At 41.9% G+C, this 19,386-nt stretch overlaps 2 protein-coding genes across 2 annotated transcripts in view; one reads left to right on the top strand and one right to left on the bottom strand.

Moving 5' to 3' along the window:
- IQCK (IQ motif containing K) overlaps positions 1 to 19,386 on the bottom strand; it is a 249,192-nt gene that overhangs the window by 190,245 nt on the left and 39,561 nt on the right. The window contains exon 9 of the mRNA XM_030482268.1: positions 2,564 to 2,642. Within this exon, the coding sequence (XP_030338128.1) occupies positions 2,564 to 2,642 (79 nt within the window). The remainder of the gene's footprint in view (positions 1 to 2,563; positions 2,643 to 19,386) is intronic.
- Positions 1,545 to 18,298, top strand: GPRC5B (G protein-coupled receptor class C group 5 member B). Its single transcript, XM_030482642.1, has 4 exons — positions 1,545 to 1,705; positions 7,642 to 8,655; positions 13,144 to 13,256; positions 14,688 to 18,298. The coding sequence occupies exons 2-4, from the start codon at positions 7,650 to 7,652 to the stop codon at positions 14,730 to 14,732; spliced, it is 1,164 nt and encodes a 387-aa protein (XP_030338502.1). The 5' UTR covers positions 1,545 to 1,705; positions 7,642 to 7,649; the 3' UTR covers positions 14,733 to 18,298.

The following is a 19,386-nucleotide window of genomic DNA, read 5'->3' as shown; positions in this document are numbered from 1 at the left end:
GTGCTGGAGAATGGATGTTTCGGAGCACACGTTTCTCTATGGAAGGTTCTGGATACTGAAGCCTAAAGGGGCTGAGAAGAAATCTGGAGAAGGACTGTTTACAAGGGCAGGTAGGGACAGGACAAGAGGGGATGGCTTTAAACTGAAAGAGGGGAGATTCAGTTTAGACATAAGGAAGAAATTCCTCCATGTGAGGGTGGTGAGGCTCTGGCATACATTGCTCAGAGAAGCTGCAGCTGCCCCACCCCTGGCAGTGTCCGAGGCCAGGCAGGATGAGGCTTGGAGCAATCCGGTCTAGTGGAAGGTGTCCCTGACCATCGTAGGGTGTCGGAACTAGATGAGCTTTAAGGTCCCTTCTGACCCAAACCAGTCTATGGTTCTATGAAGCCTGGTGAGGAGAGCAGCATGCTGCCCGATCTCAGGATGGGCAGGCATCAGTCCTCCCTGCTGATAACACCATGTCAGCTGTAACTGCCCAGTTTCTCATTAGCTGTTTAACATAAAACCATGGATGCATGGTGCAGTGTGGCTGCCAGTCTCTGGTGTGTCTCACAAACATACTCAAATCACTTGAAAAGGCAAACAAGTTTTGGCTGCTCATGAACATCACACACTGAAGCTGACGATCTTTACCTTCCCCAACTGACTCCTCATGGAGCCTGTAGGAAGCCCTATCCTGGGCAGAAGGGTTACGTCTGTCTCAGAGCTGAACTGCGGAGAAGATGGAAAGCGGGAGACACGCTGCACGTTGGGAGGTGGGAAGCAGATACCAAACAGATCCCAACATTGCCTTTGCAGGGCCTCATGCGCTCACAGGCCTGCTCCTGTGTTTTGGTGCCTAAGCAGACTGTAAAATGTCACTTGCACAATAAAGAGGCACTTCTCATTTTCCTCTTCCCAGCGCTGAGCTGCTGTCCAGGGCAGCAGCAGGTTGGACATGTGCACTGAAAGCATATTTGGCGAATGTATCCAGCCCATCGCAAACCCCCAACTGTCACTGTCACGCAAACCCTCTCACCCCTGAACCCCCTGAGCTGGTCAAGGTGTGCACACGCAGCAGGCCCAGGAACTCATTTCCCAATGCACGTTGCCTGCACACAGGAATGCCTGCCTGTATCCGTGCCCCTTCACTGTCCTGTGTCCTGCCTTCCCATCACCTTGCAGGAGCATGTAGAGCTGCTCCCAGACCTGTGTCCGACGGTGCTACTCTATGCTCACAGAGGTGTACGCGTGACACGCTGCACTCGCAGCTCTGCGGGGTGTTTGTGTGTGCGCACACCCGTGCTGCCCGGGTGTCCCCCTCCGGGCGGTGCAGGGCACCCCGCGCGGCCGGGACCCCCCGATGCCGGGAGAGGTGCGCTGACCCCTGGGTGCGACCGGCTGCACCGCGCCGGGTTCAGCGCCACCGTGCCGAGCCGTGCCGTGCCGTGCCGTGCCGTGCCGAGCAGAGCAGAGCAGAGCGGAGCCGGGGCGGGGCGGTGGGAGGGGGCTGGCCGAGGGGCCGTAGCGCGGCGGGGCGGCGGGCGCAGAGCTCAGCGGGCAGCGCAAGGCACGGTACAGCACCGCTCCGCTCCACTCGTCGCGCACCGGCGCCAGGCGCTCCATGAGCCGCCGCGGGGGGGCTCGGCGCTGCGCTCGCTCCCCGCCGCCGGTGCCGGGATGTGACTTGCGGCGGGTTGGCGGACAGAGCTGCAGCAGCCAGCAGGTGAGTGAGCGGGCGGCAGCACCGGCCCCCGGTCCCGGCTCCGCGGGGCTGCCCCCGGGGCGCAGTGGAGCCCTCGCCCGGCTCCGCTCCGTGCTCTGCCCGCGGAATTAGCCCGGGGACCGTAAGCAGACAACAGGCTGGATGTATGAGTCCGGGGGGGGATTAGGCGGGATATAGGGCAAGGCGGGGGGGCTGGAGCAGGGGCTGCGCACCGCGGAGGGGAGCGCGGCAGATCGGCGAGAAGAGGAGTTCGGAGACAGGATGGAGAAGGAGAGCGGGGACAGGCAGGGGAGGGAGAGACTGGGAAAAGAAACCGAAGAAAGAAATGAGCGCAGGGACAAAAGAGAGGAGGCTGGAGCGGGCTGCCCTCGCACGGGAGGAGGAGGTTGCAGGCGGATTAAGGGGACATCGGGGAGGACGAGGCTGCCGGGCTCCGCACCCGCGCCCGTCCGCGGCCGGGGGTAGCCGCAGCCAAGCCGGGCACCGTGCCGCGGTTCAACAGCGCGCTTCCCGGCGGGCGCCCAAGGGCAGCGGCAGCGGGGCCGGGCGGAGGGCAGAGCCTCCCGGTGGCCCCTCGCCGCCGCTGACCGGTCCCGGGCCGGGGGCAGCGGGACCCGCGGAAGGGCTGCGCGGCCCCAGCGGTTTTCTTTCTAGTTAGTAAAAAGCCCTGCGTCCGTATTAGCGCTCCCCGAAGCCGGGCAGCGATAGGGTTTAGCACTTAGGTGAACCCTTTGTTTACACCTGGCCTAATGTTTATCCCGAGGCTAACAGGATTTCCTGCGCGCTGAACCTAAACACCTCGGCTGGTTATCATCGCTCTAAGACTATCTACTGCTCGGTGATATGCATGCTACTTACCAGCAGTGAATGTTGGTGTTGAGGTGTTCTCTCACTGCATCAAAAGAAATCAGGTGAAGGAAATCCATCTGTCGTGAGGCTGTGACATGAACAGAAACAATCTGAGAATTAGCAAAGAAAAACATTGATTGCTATCACTGATTGCTACCAGTAGTATAACGAACATCAGACATTATGGTCAGAAGTATCTGGGCACAGGCGATGTACAGAATCTGACTGAAGGGCATTGTGAGCACCTAGAACATTAGAAAGATCATTTCATATTATATTCAGCATTGCAAAGTATTTGTAAGTGAAAGCAGTGTTTTTTCTATGTGTCCTTTTGGAGTGGGGTCTTGCTTTCTGTGACCGTGAGGCTATACATAGCGCGATGTGTATTATTCTAATGCAAGGGATGTCTCAACCTCTGCTGTATTTTTGCATACAAAGCACAATTGCACTATTAATTATTATTCTGGAAGTACATCTCTTGAGTAGTCTGAGCTCAGCTTGGCACTGCTGCTCTGTTATCAGTCCTGAAGCTCGTTCTTCAGATCTGATCAAAAGGAGCTGGCAGAGATCCCGTGCTGTGATTAATTCCTCCTCACTAGCGGCTCCCCACAACACTTCGTGGTGGGGGCGGTTTTCTGTCACAAATTGTACAGTGAACCAGTCTTCTGCCTATGTGTGGCAGAGCAGGTTACTATTTGTGCTACTATCACTTCTATTTACTAGACTGTTATTTTTCTTGGTGCTTAGAGGCATCTTCCTGTATCGGCTGATTAACATGAGGACTCTTAAAAAGGGGAACAGATAATACATCTAATCATGAACAGCCTAACCTTAAATCTTTGCATGGTTACAGATTTGTTCTTTCTATATATTCTAGAACAGCATCTTTTTGACCAGATGATATTTGCAGTCAGAAGACTATAACTACTGAAAGCCTCATTGATTTTTAACCATGACAACTTTTTGATGACAGCTGTGAGATTTTCTGTTTGTGCTTAGTTGCTTGTAATTGTACTTTAAACCCGCTGGGGCAGCTTTGTGCCTGCAATTTCTGTAGTGATTCTACACCAGATAATGCAGGGGACTTCACTCTGTTGAAAACAGAGAGAAGATTGTGGGCCAAAAATTGAGGACTGGATTTGGAAGCTATCCTGCTAATTGTTTGCTGCTTTTGCCTGAAATGTGTGAGGCTTATTGATTCACTTGATGTGCTCATGATTGCTCTGGGTTTGGGGATGTTGGCTTAATAGTTTTCATGAAATACAATTTTGGAGATGGATTTTGGGGAAGTTGATTTCCTCCTGTATGAACAGTATGAACAGTTCCATTCAGCTATGTTGGGATGCATCGGTGCCACTCACTGTACCTGTGCTAGAACGTTTCTGTGACATTGCTGTGTTACTGTTGCTGTAGGTGTCTGGTAATAGAAGTGAAGTGCCAGTCAAACAGAGCACTGTCATTACTGCCGTTAGGTTGCATAACTTTGCTAAGAGCTAATCTAGACATAGAGGTAAAAATACTACTCCTCTTCAGTTGCTGATTTAGGTAACTACTGGTGGTAATGTGCAGATAGAGGATTTTACTACAAAATCTTGAAACACAGAACTGCCATTCTACCCCAGCACCAACTTGAAGAAGACACTATTTTAATAAAAAACCCATATAGAAATACTTTTCCAAAACAACTTTTCTGGCAAAAAGACTTTCTATTTTTCCCTTAAAATTATAGAATGTATGGCTTCAGCTGAAGTTGTGCTATTCCCTTGCCAAACTTGTATGCTGTAATGCAGTGTTTTCCCTTGTTTATACAACTGTCTGAGTCAGCGCTGAGTACCAGCACTCGACAGGATTTGGGCTGGTATCATCACAGGGGTTTGGTTATTAATGCTGCCAGTCTTTACCTAGTCAGGCAGAAATAAATAGTAAACAGGTTGTAAACATGGCTCTGTTGACAGTGCTGTGGAAAATATTCCTCATTTGGAGATTTTGAGCCCAGCTTGCAAGCTTTGGTGTGTGCAGGATCTAGTGTTTAGCAAGACTTACTGATACCTGGTAGGAATACAATTTCAAGCCAAGAATACCTGTTAGCAGTCCTAAGGATTTCTTGGTCAGTACTATAGCTATCTAGGAGCTTTCTAAGAGAACCACTGTTTGTCTCCATCAGCTCTCCCAAAAGTAATTTCACAAATGGAAGTAACTTGGGAAAACTCCTGAGTTGAATGTCTCTGAGTTTCTGAATATGTATTTTGCATTCTCAGTATATTTTGTCACAGATTAATTCTCCCTTTCCAAAAGAAACTACTTCTTCATGGCAGGGGAAATACTCAAATTCATTAACCCTCCCTCCCCCTCTCCCAAACACTTCCAAATAGGAAGAGGAAACAAATGACGGGCTGACAATATGACTGCTTACCCATGCAGCACAATCTCCATGGAAACAGACTGTCCTAGAATAGCTCAATCACATGAGGGTTACATGACATGAATAAAGTAACCAGAAAACTGGAAAATATCTTCGAACTGGAGATACTTCCACTTAATTCATTACCCTGCAGGTCTTTGGAGGATAGCTAATAAACAAAGCTAGTATTGAAACCGACTTATTACATGCATATCATAGCTTGTAAGTGATAGCATAGTGGAAAATTAACATGATCCTCACTTAAGGGCTGTTTATTGTTTCCAGTTTGGGGCAGCATTTAGAATGAATTTTGAGTGATTTTCCACATGACACCTTCTTGAAATTGGTACCAGTGGTTCACAGCGTCACCTTAGTGAGGGCCTGGTGGATTTCCTCCCTTTGTGTCAGCAGGCACTGGCCATTTCACACTTCCTAGGACATTTTGGGTATTTTAAAAAGTGAATGCACTAGTTCAAGTAGGAATTGCCTGTGCACAGAAGGAATTGCAAAATCACCTTCAGAACATTTCCTTCTAGTTAATTATGTACTCACAGGGCAAGGAGATTTATTGAGTGTAACCATACTCAATACCAAAATGAATACATTTCACTGATGATTAGTTTTCTGTCTGTAAAGTCAGTGTTTTTAACGTGAGTGTTGTGACAGAGTCATTGAGAAACCTGTTATACAAATGAGATACAAACAAGTAAATATTCTACCAATTCCCCATAAAGAAAATAACAGCTAGGTAGGGAAAAAAATAATCATTAGTCATTAGCTGCAGGTCACTGCATCATTAGAACACTGCGGCTCTTTCCATAGTGCAAGGATACTGTAGTTTCTATGGGCAGACAAAGATCATCAATTACCCTTTTCCTGTTTGTCTAATCCCAGATCACATTATTCATCACAGCTTCTACTTCTGAGATGAAGTATTTGTAATATGCTTTTTTGTCTGTTGTATGAATGAAGACGATAAAATCATTATGCATTTATATTAGTGCATTTGCTGTCTTGGTGTCTTTAATAGGAAACTGTCATTTCCATCATCTGTCTCCTGACAGAGGCCAAAATGGCCACTGGTCATTATGCTGTGAAAGGGGAATGAACATTCGTTTGAAGATTGAGATACCCAAGATTTAACTTTGGTCATTACAGAACTGTAATGCACAGGAAGAAAACCCATAGCTCAGAGCTGTAAGACTCCGTAAGGTTTCAGATAGTCTACGTAAATAGGTTTTGTGTTGGTTATGACTCATGGTGTTCAATACAACAACACTGCGTCGTTAATTTAAATCACTTTCAACTCTCATTAAAGTTTTTGATATTTTCATTAAATACATTTCTGTTTTCTGAAACATCTTTAGATGGGCAATCATTTAGAGCTGTTTGTCTAACTTACAAAAGAGCTATCAACAGTTTCTCTGCTTCTCGCTGTGTATCTCAAACACATCACGAGCCATTGACTAATGTTACCGCCTATACATATGCTGCTTTTTTTCTGCATGGTCATACCACGCATATGGAAGTTTAACTCTGGACATTTTCACCTAAATATGTTGCTCACATCAATGCACATAATCCTGCTGGAACCTGCAGCACTAACTGTGCAAGTGAAGGTTAACAGCGTCGGGTTTCGTGTCTGGTGCATGAGTGTTTACTTCAGACCGCCCTTACAGGGCAGCTATCACTGCGGCAGATTGCTCATGTAAAGGTTACATTTCGAATAGTCTCCTTTGCCATGCTTTGCTTCATAAAAACAAATGTCATAACATATATATCCTTTTAAAGCACCTAACCCATGTTCTTCCTAAAATTAAGTTGAGATTCGTCCAGGCTTTTGGTCCTCGTGGTCAAGCGGGATGTGTTGTGTTCCTCGAGATTTCACCATTGTTTGCTCTCTGGATCAGGGAAGGCGATGCTCTGGGTTTTGTTGTTTGTTCCCTTTGAATGGCTTTAGACGTGCTAAGAAGCACAATGAGTCATTCATTTTTGATTACTTGATTGATGACACTGCATGTGTGCATCATTGTCACAGAAGATGGGATTTCTCTAGCCAACCATTCCCATTTGCAAAAGCAATCTAATACCTGGGCTTTGGAAGAGGATGAAAGGAGTGAATACTGTAACTGCCTATTGACTGAGCATGAAAACAAGAATTTCCTTTTATCAGAAAAGCACAAGGTTTATGTCCCTGGAACTACTCTATCCTTAAAAAAAACAAAAAAATCCCCCAAAAAACCACGGTGGTTTGACTCGGCCTTTTTTCCAGTGAAAGGAGCAGCAAGGCTGTGAGTGAAACTGTCTCATTGTGATACAACTTGTGCTTGCACCAGTCCCAGTGCAATTTATGCAAGCTTTAAGCACCTGAATTTGAGCAATAAGGTACTGTAGATAATGTATTATTTTGCAACAGAATACTGGTTGTCTTTTAGGATATTAGCAGGGGCAGTGTTTGGAAGTGTTGTTTTCAATCAGTGCAAACACAGTAATGACTCAGTTGGCATTCAGAGCACAACAGGCAAAAGCAGCTTTCTGGGAGGGCAGCAAAGGGGACCCGGGGTAGGCTATTGCCAGCTGCAAAAACCCAGTAAACACAAGCTATTGAGACAAACCGTGCTTCCAATTGCAGTGAAATCCTCCAAAGTGAACTGTAGCTAAGCAAACAAATATTTTGTTGTCTCAGACAGAAAAATGAAAACCTACCGAGCCATTGGGTTCTTCCTCCTCTTCGTGATCAGCTATGGCTCTTCTGAAAACTCAAGCACGTCTCGAGGGTGCGGACTGGATCTTCTCCCTCAGTATGTTTACCTGTGCGACCTGGATGCCATTTGGGGAATAGTGGTGGAGGCAGTTGCAGGGGCAGGTGTGCTGACCACGCTACTGCTGATGCTGATTCTGCTGGTGAGGCTGCCCTTCATCAAGGACAAAGAGAAGAAGAGCCCCCTGGGAATGCACTTCCTCTTTCTTTCTGGGACTCTAGGACTGTTTGGGCTGACGTTTGCTTTCATCATACAAGAAGATGAAATGGTGTGCTCTACCCGAAGATTTCTATGGGGAGTTATCTTTGCTTTGTGCTTCTCATGCTTGCTAGCTCAAGCCTGGAGACTTCGTAGACTAGTTCGCCATGGGAAGAGTCCATCTGGCTGGCATCTAGCTGGTGTGGCAATCTGCCTGATGCTCGTTCAGGTCATTATTGCAACCGAGTGGTTAATACTGACAGTTGTCAGAGATAACAAGTTGGCCTGCAGCTACGAACCAATGGATTTTGCTATGGCTTTGATTTACGTTATGTTCCTGATGGTATTTACCATGGGATTTTCTCTTTTCACTCTCTGTGGGAAGTTTAAGAAATGGAAGAAAAACGGAGTATGCCTCATTATAACACTTTTTTTTTCCATTCTGATTTGGGTAGCCTGGATGACTATGTACCTCTTTGGTAATGCTGAGCTAAAGAGAAGAGACAAATGGAGTGATCCCACTCTTGCTATTGCACTGGTGTCCAGTGGTTGGGTGTTTGTTATTTTTCACGCCATCCCAGAGGTCCACTGTACCATCCTTCCATCACAGCAGGAAAACACTCCCAATTATTTTGATACTTCACAGCCAAGGATGCGTGAAACTGCTTTTGAGGAAGATATACAGCTTCCTCGGAGCTACATGGAAAATAAAGCCTTTTCAATGGATGAACATAATGCAGGTAAGAATTTACTATAGAGGACTATATCTTTATGTAGTAGCCAAGAAAATGGTGGTGGTGGGGGAAGCAATACAGAAAATACTTATGTGTGGTTAAAATGATTCTCTGCATGTTGTTCTTCATTGAAAAACTGAACAATTTCAAATGCAAAGCCAACACTGAAAGCCAACAAAAATCCACTGTGGAAAAAATTGCCTCTGTTTTAAAATCACTTACATAATATTTGTTGTCATTATCAGTTAACAACATTTAATATGAAATAGTTTCCAAAACCCCAAGAAAAAAACCTAAGTAAGTGCTCTATGTTACAAAATGCTCAGCCTCTTGAGCAACAAAGTAATTATTATTAATTGTATTTCCATTAAAATGGGATTTAGTGCCACTTTGTGACACTGGGGGGGTAAAAAACACAGACTGGCATATAGACAAGTTCAAAGACAGTCTTTGTTCTTAATGTCTGAGCAGAATATGCACAGATGGAGGTTTTGAGGTAGTGGTTCCTTTCCTTGTCATTGGTATTTGGTGACTTTGAACCATGTGTGATGACCCATCGTTACAATTTGCAACGACAGTGGTTTTGAGTGATTACCGAAAGGGCCAGCAACAACTGGTTGCTTAAGAGATCCAAACCACTGCTGAACGCTTAACCCATGTGAGAAAATACACAGGGATGCTGATGTGAGCAGTGAAGGGAAGCACAAGCCCAACAGTGTTCTGTAGTACAGGATGCAATGTGGTGCTGTCCCACAGTTGGATAAAGGATTTTGTTACTAGTCACACTGCTTTTTATTCACTCTAATTGAGAAGTGTAGTATCATAGCAATGTTCCCACATTGCTTTGGCAGCCCCCAAAAGGCACGTTGTCCAGCCACTTCACCTTCCTATTCATCTTTAAGTATATTTTATTTCCTCTGAGTTTGATGTTTCCTCTGGATATAGACCAGATGTGGAGGAAAATAGCACACTTGTTTGGCACGATGTCGGGTCAGGAAGGCGTTTTTCCTCTAAGTGTTTTAGCAGGAACTTTAAAGGTCTCCTAGTACGGAAGCTTTGAACAGAAAGGAGTTAAGTTCTGTGAGTATATTCCAAGGGCAGTGGTAAAACAAGTAAAAAAATCGCATGGATAAAAGAATGGTTGTTTATTACTAATGTTCCAGAGCAGCAGAGGCAGCTTCACGATGCAAAAGCACTCTTTTTTCCTTTAGTTTTTTTTTTAACTGTCCTCCATCCCCCATCACATTAATGTCACAGTAAGGTAACTGCAGTGGCTTCAGTGGAGCTATTTCTGACTAAAGTAGATCTAAGAACAAAACCAGATCTTCCACTCTGTATTATTCCCATTCATGCATAGATTTTAAAAAAGAGCTGGAAGCTCCTTTTTAATCTGATCATTCAGTGATTAAGTCTTTTAGTGAAATGAATAGATGTATGATATCTATAAAATCATTATCGTGTCTATTATAGTGCAATTTATGTTCTCTTTTAATCTATCTGAATCTTACACAGTACAATACAAAATAGATTTTCTTATCTGATGCCATTATTAACATTTTTCATAACAAATGCGTTCCTATTCCTATGGCGTGTGTGATAAGGATACATAAATTTTTAATAAATCAAAACAGATTCATTATTCCTAAAGCGGTTCTTTAAGTACAGACTTAAAACAACAGGGTTTGGAGTCAAAACTTACTAGTATGGTAGAGACTTAAAGTAAATACAGGTAATAATATTCCAGTCACGTAACATGGCTGCTGAAGTGTTAATTTAAGTCAGATCACTATACTGATGGGTGTCAGTGGCTAAGCACCTGGAATCTATTAGCAATTGTGTCTCTGCAGGTATGTAGAGAATGTTCTCTTCTCTTTTCATTTAATTAACCTCAATTCAAGAATTCATCATGAAGAGCTTAGAAATGAAAGGAAGGGTACTTGCTTCAATTATCCTGAAGAACGATGTTTAAGAATGAAAGATCTACTAGTTGTAAAATTGTGGAAGACATGATAAGCAGAGAACACCTCTTGGTTCCCTGACTGTAATGTTTGTTTTCAGAAGTAGTTAGCTTTAAACAAAAACCATGCTTGAATAAACATATTTTAAATTCTTGTTATTTTTCATTAACATTTGCATAAAGAAATTTAGTAGTTTTGCCTTTTTCTTTCTTTAAGAAAAAAAAAGATTTGAAGCAGCATTTTAAGAATCTGAACAACCTTTAAACTGTAGGTTCAAACACGCGTATGTTCTAGTCTCTCTCTTTCTTAGCTCCAAGTTATACATAACAACAAGAGCTGTTGTATTCCAGCAATATCGTTAAGCATTAATAAAGCAAAACTATTTTAAAGTCAGTTATTTAAACATCATTTCAACAACACACTGATCTGGGATTTTAATATTCATGATAGATAAGGTGAAATATCTACTTTAAAGAGTTATTTTCATACCAGTGTCTTGTAAAAGTGTCAGTTAAGTATTTAGAAACCCTGGAAAAAGGCAACTGGAACTGCAATGCACACCAACAGGGCAGCTTCTGTAAGGCAAAGAGAATTTGCCTTATACATGACAAATCTGGATGTGCAATGCAGAATGCTACAGCTGTCAGGAAACCCAAGCCGAAGCAGCTCTGGTACTCACTGAATTTCATTTAATAACTTCTAGCACTGCAAGTCACGCTCGGAGCCAATGCCTAAACCCAAAGTTAACAAAAGTTAAAATATGTGTTAAAAAGGGACTTTGACACGACACTTGCTCAAATCTTCTGGGCACGATTTTTTCTTCTTACCTATACATGCTTTATGTAAGTAGATGTATTTAATAGTAATGGAAAAAATACAAGGAAAAATGGTAAAACCAGTATGAGGGAAAAAAATCCACAATGAGTATTTTGTCCACAAACTTTGTCTCTGATTCTGATGTTAAAAGAATTTTAGACTTATTGCAAGAACAGGAAAGGAAAATCTAGCAATATGGAATTGAATTTACTGGCTCTTTAACTCCAAAATGACCATGGAAATTTTGTGTAAATATTTTAATGATGGTAAGCATTATAAAGAGATTTTTTTTATGTGTACTAGCAAATACCAGTGCAACCACGCATGTTTAAGGCACAATATGAAGCCAAACTGCAAAGTAAGAATACTACTGACCCCAAGATGGTTAAATATAAAATAAAAATTACATAATTCTAGTTTAGGCATTTCCATCCATTATTCTGCTAGTGTTCTGCAACAATATCTAATTTCAAAATGTAGAGCAAATGAGGGTTTATGTGCATCTGAAGTCAACAACTGAGCATTTGCAGGACTGGATTTCTACATTTTTGTGCTAAATCAATAGTGTTGCTCATCTCAGTGCACAAGTCCCAAAGAGAGGACTGGCAGAGGATAGATAACAGCATATGGCAGCAGGATCCATTTAAATCTTGTTCCACAGAGTGCAACTATATTAAATCTTGGCTTCATTAAAGCCTGTGTTGAAATACTTGTAAACTTCAGCTTATTCATGATTTCAACCAGAGTGTAGAACTGCAATTTGAACTAAATGTAAGAGAAATTCTTGTCCCAGGTGCCTGAACTAGGGGTGTTTCTATTCACCAGCTCACAGATGAGTATTGCCCGTTGTAACCACGCAAGTCGCAAGGATAAATGCGCTCTGTTCCCTGGCCACATCTGAGCTCAGTGAAGCCATTATTTACCCTGAAGTAAAAAGAGAGTGTGTACGTACTAATTCCTGGACTGGTTTAGAGAGAAAGAAGCACATCCCTAGCTATGCATATCTCTCATTCAGAATCTACATCTTGAATCCAAACTTGAGCTCAAATTAATAGAGAGGCTCATGTATTTCTGGTATAAACATTCAGAAGGACAATCAGTATCTTCTCTTTTGCTTCAGCCCTTTGCCATGTTTAAGTTATTCAAAAGCAATATTTACTTCATGTTTCTAGTTTCTCAGAGTAAATATAATCTGAAACATCTGGAAAATCCTTATACGCTAGTCATGCTGAAGTAATGCTCAGGGGGGTTGCGAGTATGCTTACTGGCTCGAGCAATGTTTTGGATCCCTGTCCTCTGAATTTGATAGAAAGCAAAACGTAAGATCATTTTACTTAACCCCACCGTATCCAGACCAATACAGTAAGTGCTTTGCAAAATACATTGTGCAAGATACATCAAAGGTTTGGTTCTTGAAGACATTTAACTCCTATTGAAATGAGACAAAGCAAACTTCAACAGTTTGGTTCCAACAAACTTTTTCCAATTCCACAGCAAACAGTTAGGTTTATGTAAAACTGATTCTTCTGAGATCCATCCCCAACAATGTAAGAAAAACAGCTGTTGAAAAGCAATGTGAAAACTGGTATGGCAGCACGGAAGTTAAAATCGGTGGCAGAGTTCCCAATAACTAAACTGGAAGCAAGACCTTTAATGATTTCAAGGGCGATGCACAGCGTTGATTGTGTTCCTAAGAACCATCTCTCTTTTCTAAACGCAGCGCTAAGAACAGCAGGATTTCGAAACGGCAGTTTGGGAAGCCGACCTAGTGCTCCTTTTAGAAGCAATGTTTATCAGCCAACTGAGATGGCAGTTGTGCTAAATGGTGGGACTGTAAGTATCAAAAATATGATGATTTAAGAAATCTTTGATATGCACTGATATATAGAACCACTGCTAACTGAAAAACCTGCTTTTAGCTTATTCACAGCAAGGGGGAAAGCTCCACATGAAAACTCTGGCAGCAAGTATGCATGTAATGCTTCCCTTCCCTGTAGAAAAGATGTAATTACAAAGCATTTTGCATTTCTTTACTTGGCCATTCATGTTTTGCACTGTAGCTTGAGTGAACCAAGTTCTTTGAGACTACATGTTCAATGGCCCTTTCAAATTAAATCTGTGTTAAGGTATTTAACGTAACTATTAAGTGACATAATTTCTAACCTGATTTTTTTTCAAGATGATGTGAGTCACACAGAGGTTTACAGGCCAGTACACTACTTTAAATAAGAATCACTGTTACAGATAGTGCTGGTCTTTCAGCTATCATCTTCCATTTTCTTGTAAAATAGATGTAATTCTTTGTAAGTGAGTAACAGATGTGTATGTCTCTGGAAAAGGGATTAATAAAAGAGGAATATAGAACACTTTAATGTTAATAGCATTGATTTTCCCTTCTTAGACAATAGTTTGGCATGCCATTCTTTGATAGACCTGTTTTTCTGCAGCCTGGTGGTTGTAAGAATGGCTTAGTGATCAGATGCCAAACAGACTTGCTAAATGTTTTTCCCATGATGTGTAATTTATACTTGCAGACATTTCATATAGCAGACATACTGCTGAAAAAGAAGAATTTTCATCCCCATATTTTTCATGCATACCTACATGCTTAAAAATCTACCCATGAGCCAGTTTATACTCATGTGAGTTGGGTTTTCTTTATTTTGAATCATGAGCTGATTCCATAACTCAACCTCTACATTTAAAACCAAATAATGTGAATTGATTGCAGGTCTCTGTCTGTTTTTAAATAAAGTTTTGGTTGATTTTAGTGAACAAGAGGGACTAGATAGCGGGATTCTTCTGTAAGACAGTGGGAAACATATCAACTTGAATAAAATGAAAAGGCTTGTGTTTTGCTGTTAGTAATGAATAGCACCCTTCTGATGCTTGGATTCATCTGTGCCTATGTTTTCTGATACCAGACTGTGCAGCTCAGGGAAATGGCAGTTTAAGGATGAGAAGCTGGAGAATTTGTTTTCGGGTTGGCTTTTTGTTTGCTTATTTGTTTTGCATTGTTTTGAGGTGGACGCAAAGTTTGATGGAGAATATCAGATAGTTAAATGAGAGACGAATGGGTGTTTATAGTCATGGTTTTTACAGAGGTAAATGCTCTGTATGGGTGGAAGGTGGAATATGAGTTTCTTTGTATCCCTTTGCTGTGGAACTACTGTCTGGAAAGCTGTCATATACATGTAGCATGATAACGCTGATTTTTGAACAGACTAGATTTCTCAGTTATGGGTTTATTATCCTTATTTCCAGATACCAACTGCTCCGCCAAGTTACACTGGACGACACCTCTGGTGAAAGGCTGTAGGCTGTAGAGAATAAGAATCCTTATTGCAGATGTTGTTCCCTGGCAATGTGTCTTTGAGGGAGGAATCCATAACAGTACCAGAACGAAGCAACAAACCATCCAGGATCTTTCGAAATCCTGCAGAGGATTTTGTCTAAATGTGAACACCATTGAACTAATAAGATAATTGCAAAAACAAAATTGTCAAACTGAAGCTGAATCTAATTTAAAATAGAAGTAGGCGCGCCTGAAATTGGAAGAGAGGGATACTGTATTCTGAAATATATGATATTCTCTTGTCTGTAACTAGCGTGCAAGGCAAGCCTGCTTTTGCTGGTTGCCAGTTGCTTGCAAAATAACCTCCTCTCACCTAAACTTAATTCATGTTGCCACAGGAGATTGCCACTACAGCGTGAAAACGTGCAGGATTTCTTTCCATTTTGCTCCTTTTCCCTTCATTTCAAATGTCATGAGAAGTATCCTGTTTGCTTCATTATCTAGCTGTACTGTACAGTCACGTAGCATCGTGTGTGGTCAAGCATTGTCACTCTGTGGCAACTAAATTACCATTACACTGTAGACTGATACTCTTTAAAAAGCTGGTGTAGGAAATGCAGTTCTGGAGGGATGTAAGGTCTATGTATGTTTCATGCAAGTTATGGAGCTTCTTGAGGCAGAGAGAAAAAGAGCAGGTCCAGCACAGAGGCAGCTCTCCTCGGCCACATGGGATCGATGCCCCGTTTTTCCAGCCTCAGTCCTGGGTGCAAGGAAAGAGCCGCGTGCTCTCACGTCTCCTACAGACAAAGTCATGAAGTGAAACTTTGGAGGGATGTGCTTTTGCAAAGACTTAGCTGGGGAGAGAACGTGACTCGAGTTTGCCAGAAGGAGTTCGTTGCGATGATGGATTAAAGGCAACCCACTGTACTGCCCGAGCCAGCCTGTTCTGGGGGCTGATGGTGCCAAGCAGGACAGCGGTGGCAGCTGAGAAGCACTGACCACCTTTCAGAAGAAACTCAGCAGCAGATAGGGTCAAGACCTCCCTTTCTAATCCCTGTTCGTATGAGTAGTCCCCTTGACTGCAGCTGTTTGTGCATTTCAATGTGGTTGTGCATTTTAGTGCCTAGCTAGTAGAATCTCCGTGCTGGAGGTGGTTTGTTGTTGTTTTTGTTTTTTAAGGTGGTTTCTTCCCTAGTCCTCCTCCTTCCCTCCACCTTCTTGGGTTGATAGCAGGCAGACTTTCTCAAAGCTTTTATCTTTGTTTTCTCCAGGTTATTTAAAAGGCTCCCATTGCCCATTGTTTGTGCCATGGTTTTTCATTATGTTTAAGCAATCATTCCTTTATTTAACATTTAATGCATATCGGACATAGAAAACATCATTGTATCCTCACTGTTTGGCCAATGTTAACCTTAGCTTTCCTTGATACTAAAAGCTAATTGTTTTTACTTGAGGGCATAGGAAACGTATAACAATTAAACTTTGCATATGCTGTAATAAAAATATATATTTTCAAACTAAAAAAAATATAATGTACAAATAACTGAATAACCCAGTAGCTTCCCAGACAGAAGTTACTTGCTGTATACTGCAAAAGAAAGACAAGCTTTTTATTTTTCAAGAGTCTTCCTGATTCTTCATGTACCTCCATTTCTACTGAATTAGGAACCTAGTCCTGCAGACTTGTACTCCCACTGGTAGTCCCATCGATCCCCGTAGGCCTACATACAGGTACAGAGGCTGCAAGACCAGTCCCTAAGTGTTGCACACAGATATAAATGTATATATATATAGAAAAAAATATATATTGCCATTCTTGCCATGATCATCTTATGGGGTTTTATTTCAAAGCCCTTCTGTTCCAGAAGCAATGTTTTTCTGTCATGCATGAGTAAAAGAGTATGTTAGCTCCCCCCTGCCCTTCCCGCCTTGAGGCAAAGGAAGCATGTGCTTGGTTTTGGGATTGCTTATTTTATTTTGTAAGTAACTAGATGGCCTTAGCAACCAAATAGGGTAGGGGTGGATATTGCATGCTATCCAGTGACTTAGAAATACATTTTGCTTATTTTAAGCCAAACTTTGATAAAATAGGATAGTATTTAAGATAATGATAGTTACCCAGAAGATGCATCATTTGGAACCACAAAAAACCTATTAATTACCACCACTTGCCTGCAGAAATTTGCTTTAAAAAAAACAATTAAAAAACCCCAAAAACCTCATAAAACTCTATTGTAAAAACATATAAGATGACCATGGCATAAATGGTAGGACAGCTTTCTTTTTAAAAGTTTATCATGCTACAACCAAGATTAACGAATTATAATACACATTTTACGGACCTTGGACAAAATTGTACAATATATAGTTATTTTAAGAAACATTTTTTTCTTTTCCTAGATGTGACTGAATTGATAGAGTTCCCAATCCTGCTCTGATGAAGTTGTTTGGCAGTTGAGGCCTATGCAAAGATATGGCCAGAACCTACAAGCTCCTGTGACTAGTCTCATTGGATTAGTCATGCGGACTGTTCATAAAATTAGAAGTTAGCAGGATTGGGTTTAATTTGTGGTGGTGAAGGTGTGGCAATAGATTAGGAGGGTCTTTATTTTCCAACTTTATACAATTAGTAATAAGCAACTTCTTTTGTAAGTCACTAGTCTGTGATGTAAAAATGCCCCAAATAAAACTGTAATTGAAGAAAGGCACCTTTATGTTAACTTATATTTTTGTTACAGTATTTACTTTTGCCTTTTATGAAAGTTACCTAGAATGTAGAGCATCTGTGAACAACATAATAAGTAAGTAAGCACAAGCCTTTCACAGTTCAGTTAATTATAATTAGCTTTTATACTATAAAAGCTACTATGTCCCTTAATGGTTATGTGCTCATGGTGTTTCCATGCAGGAAAATGAAACCATAAAACATCTGATAAAACTACTACTACCAATACAAGATTTATAACAACTGGGTTTTGATCAGTGGCTGGAAAAAAGGTCAAAGCCATATTTCAGAGATCCTGTCTGCTTTCAGATGAGTTGAGAGTGTTTGACACTTGCCAGAAAATATATAGTATCTTAAAAAGAACACTCTCAATACAGTTGTTTATAGTAACAAGGTACATGAACTACTATAGAACTAGATGTTTCTGGTTTTAGTCTAAACACAGGCATCTTGGTTGGCTTTGTTCGAGCTTGATGCCTTGGGTCTAACCAAAGGCCATGTAAAAGGGAGCATTGTAGCTTTTATAATAAAACAATTGGACTATTCTACCAACTTACAGGATTACAAAGCAGGTGCTTTTTATTAATTGATGAGAGCCGAAGCTCATTTTTGATAGATAATATATATTTATTAAATGTATTAATGTGTGTTTTATAATGTACCCTTTTTTCCGCTGATTGTTGCATACTGGTATCTTATTAAGTACATCTTTAAAGGATTTTCAAGACAATCAATGTGTACCATGACGACTGTACATAAGTATACAAAACTACAAAGGTTGTAAAGCATGGGCAAATGTTTTATTTTCAAAATGCTGTTCTTAACGAGAATAAAGGCTTTACTATTTACTTACAATGCTTGTGTTAACTCGGTGTTAAAATCTGCCTAAAATGTTTCTATTACAGTAAACTAATGGTGCTACAGACAGCGTTGTCCTGTGGTGCTACCGTGGGTGCAATTCTGCAATATAAGCTAAGTTAAACTAAAGGAAACTGGCTCCCAGAGGCTAGGGCCACATTCTTCCACCTTTGGCCATATTCCCACACTTAGTCTTAGCTCTGGCACCTATCAAACCCACAGTGAGCCAGTCAAGGAGCTGAGCAGCCAAACTCTTAACACTACCAGGGATATTTTTCTTCCCGGTTGGCTCAGCAGTTTCCTGTACTGGCTCAGTTGCTAGTGCTTGTGAAAAGTGGGGGAGAGGATCATACAGCTGGGGCTGAAGAATGCAGGTTGAGCATTTTTCTTTAAATGGTTTGATTTTCCTGATCTGGTGCAACAATCAGCACCACAAACCAGGAAAAAATGAGGGTGGGTACTGCCATAACAGTGGCGACAAGGTCTGAGTAAGTGGTGGAAGAAATCCACATTGAACCACAGCAAGAGCTAGGATGTATCCATGTTTTATCATCCTTTCATTCAAAACAACCAGACCTTTGATTGACTTGCATGGAATTAGTAGTAGAACTTGCAACTATCTTCCCTAATTATGAATTAGAAAGGCCTAAGCAGGACTCTGCTTGACAAGACTGAGTTAAAAAAATAACGAGGACTCCTTAGCCCCAACCTGATATTAATTCTACTTGCACTTTCTGTAAGTATGTACACATAAAGATCACCGAAAATGCTCTCACTGTTATCTCAATTTTACATTTTCTCATCATTTGTGCTTAAGTGATAACAAAAGGGCCTTTGACTTTTCTCCCCTGCAGAAACGCAGAGCTCTTATTGCCATCAGTTGGAATTGCAGTGGCGCAGCCTTCCTGAAGTTAGACCGTTAGGAACAGAGCCTGGAGTTGTGTAAACTGTCGCAGCTCTGCAGAAGACAGTGAAGCTACTCCAGCTTATACTAAACGAAGATTTTTGCCTTAGTATTAAAACTTGCCTACATGTGGGTGTAACCCCATTTATTACATCTTGACTTTTGTCCTTATCAGAAAAAC

Source organism: Strigops habroptila, chromosome 4 (assembly GCF_004027225.2).
Source record: "Strigops habroptila isolate Jane chromosome 4, bStrHab1.2.pri, whole genome shotgun sequence".
NCBI lineage: Eukaryota > Metazoa > Chordata > Aves > Psittaciformes > Psittacidae > Strigops > Strigops habroptila.
Note: the sequence above shows the minus strand (reverse complement) of the source record. Positions and strands in the feature narration are given on the sequence as shown.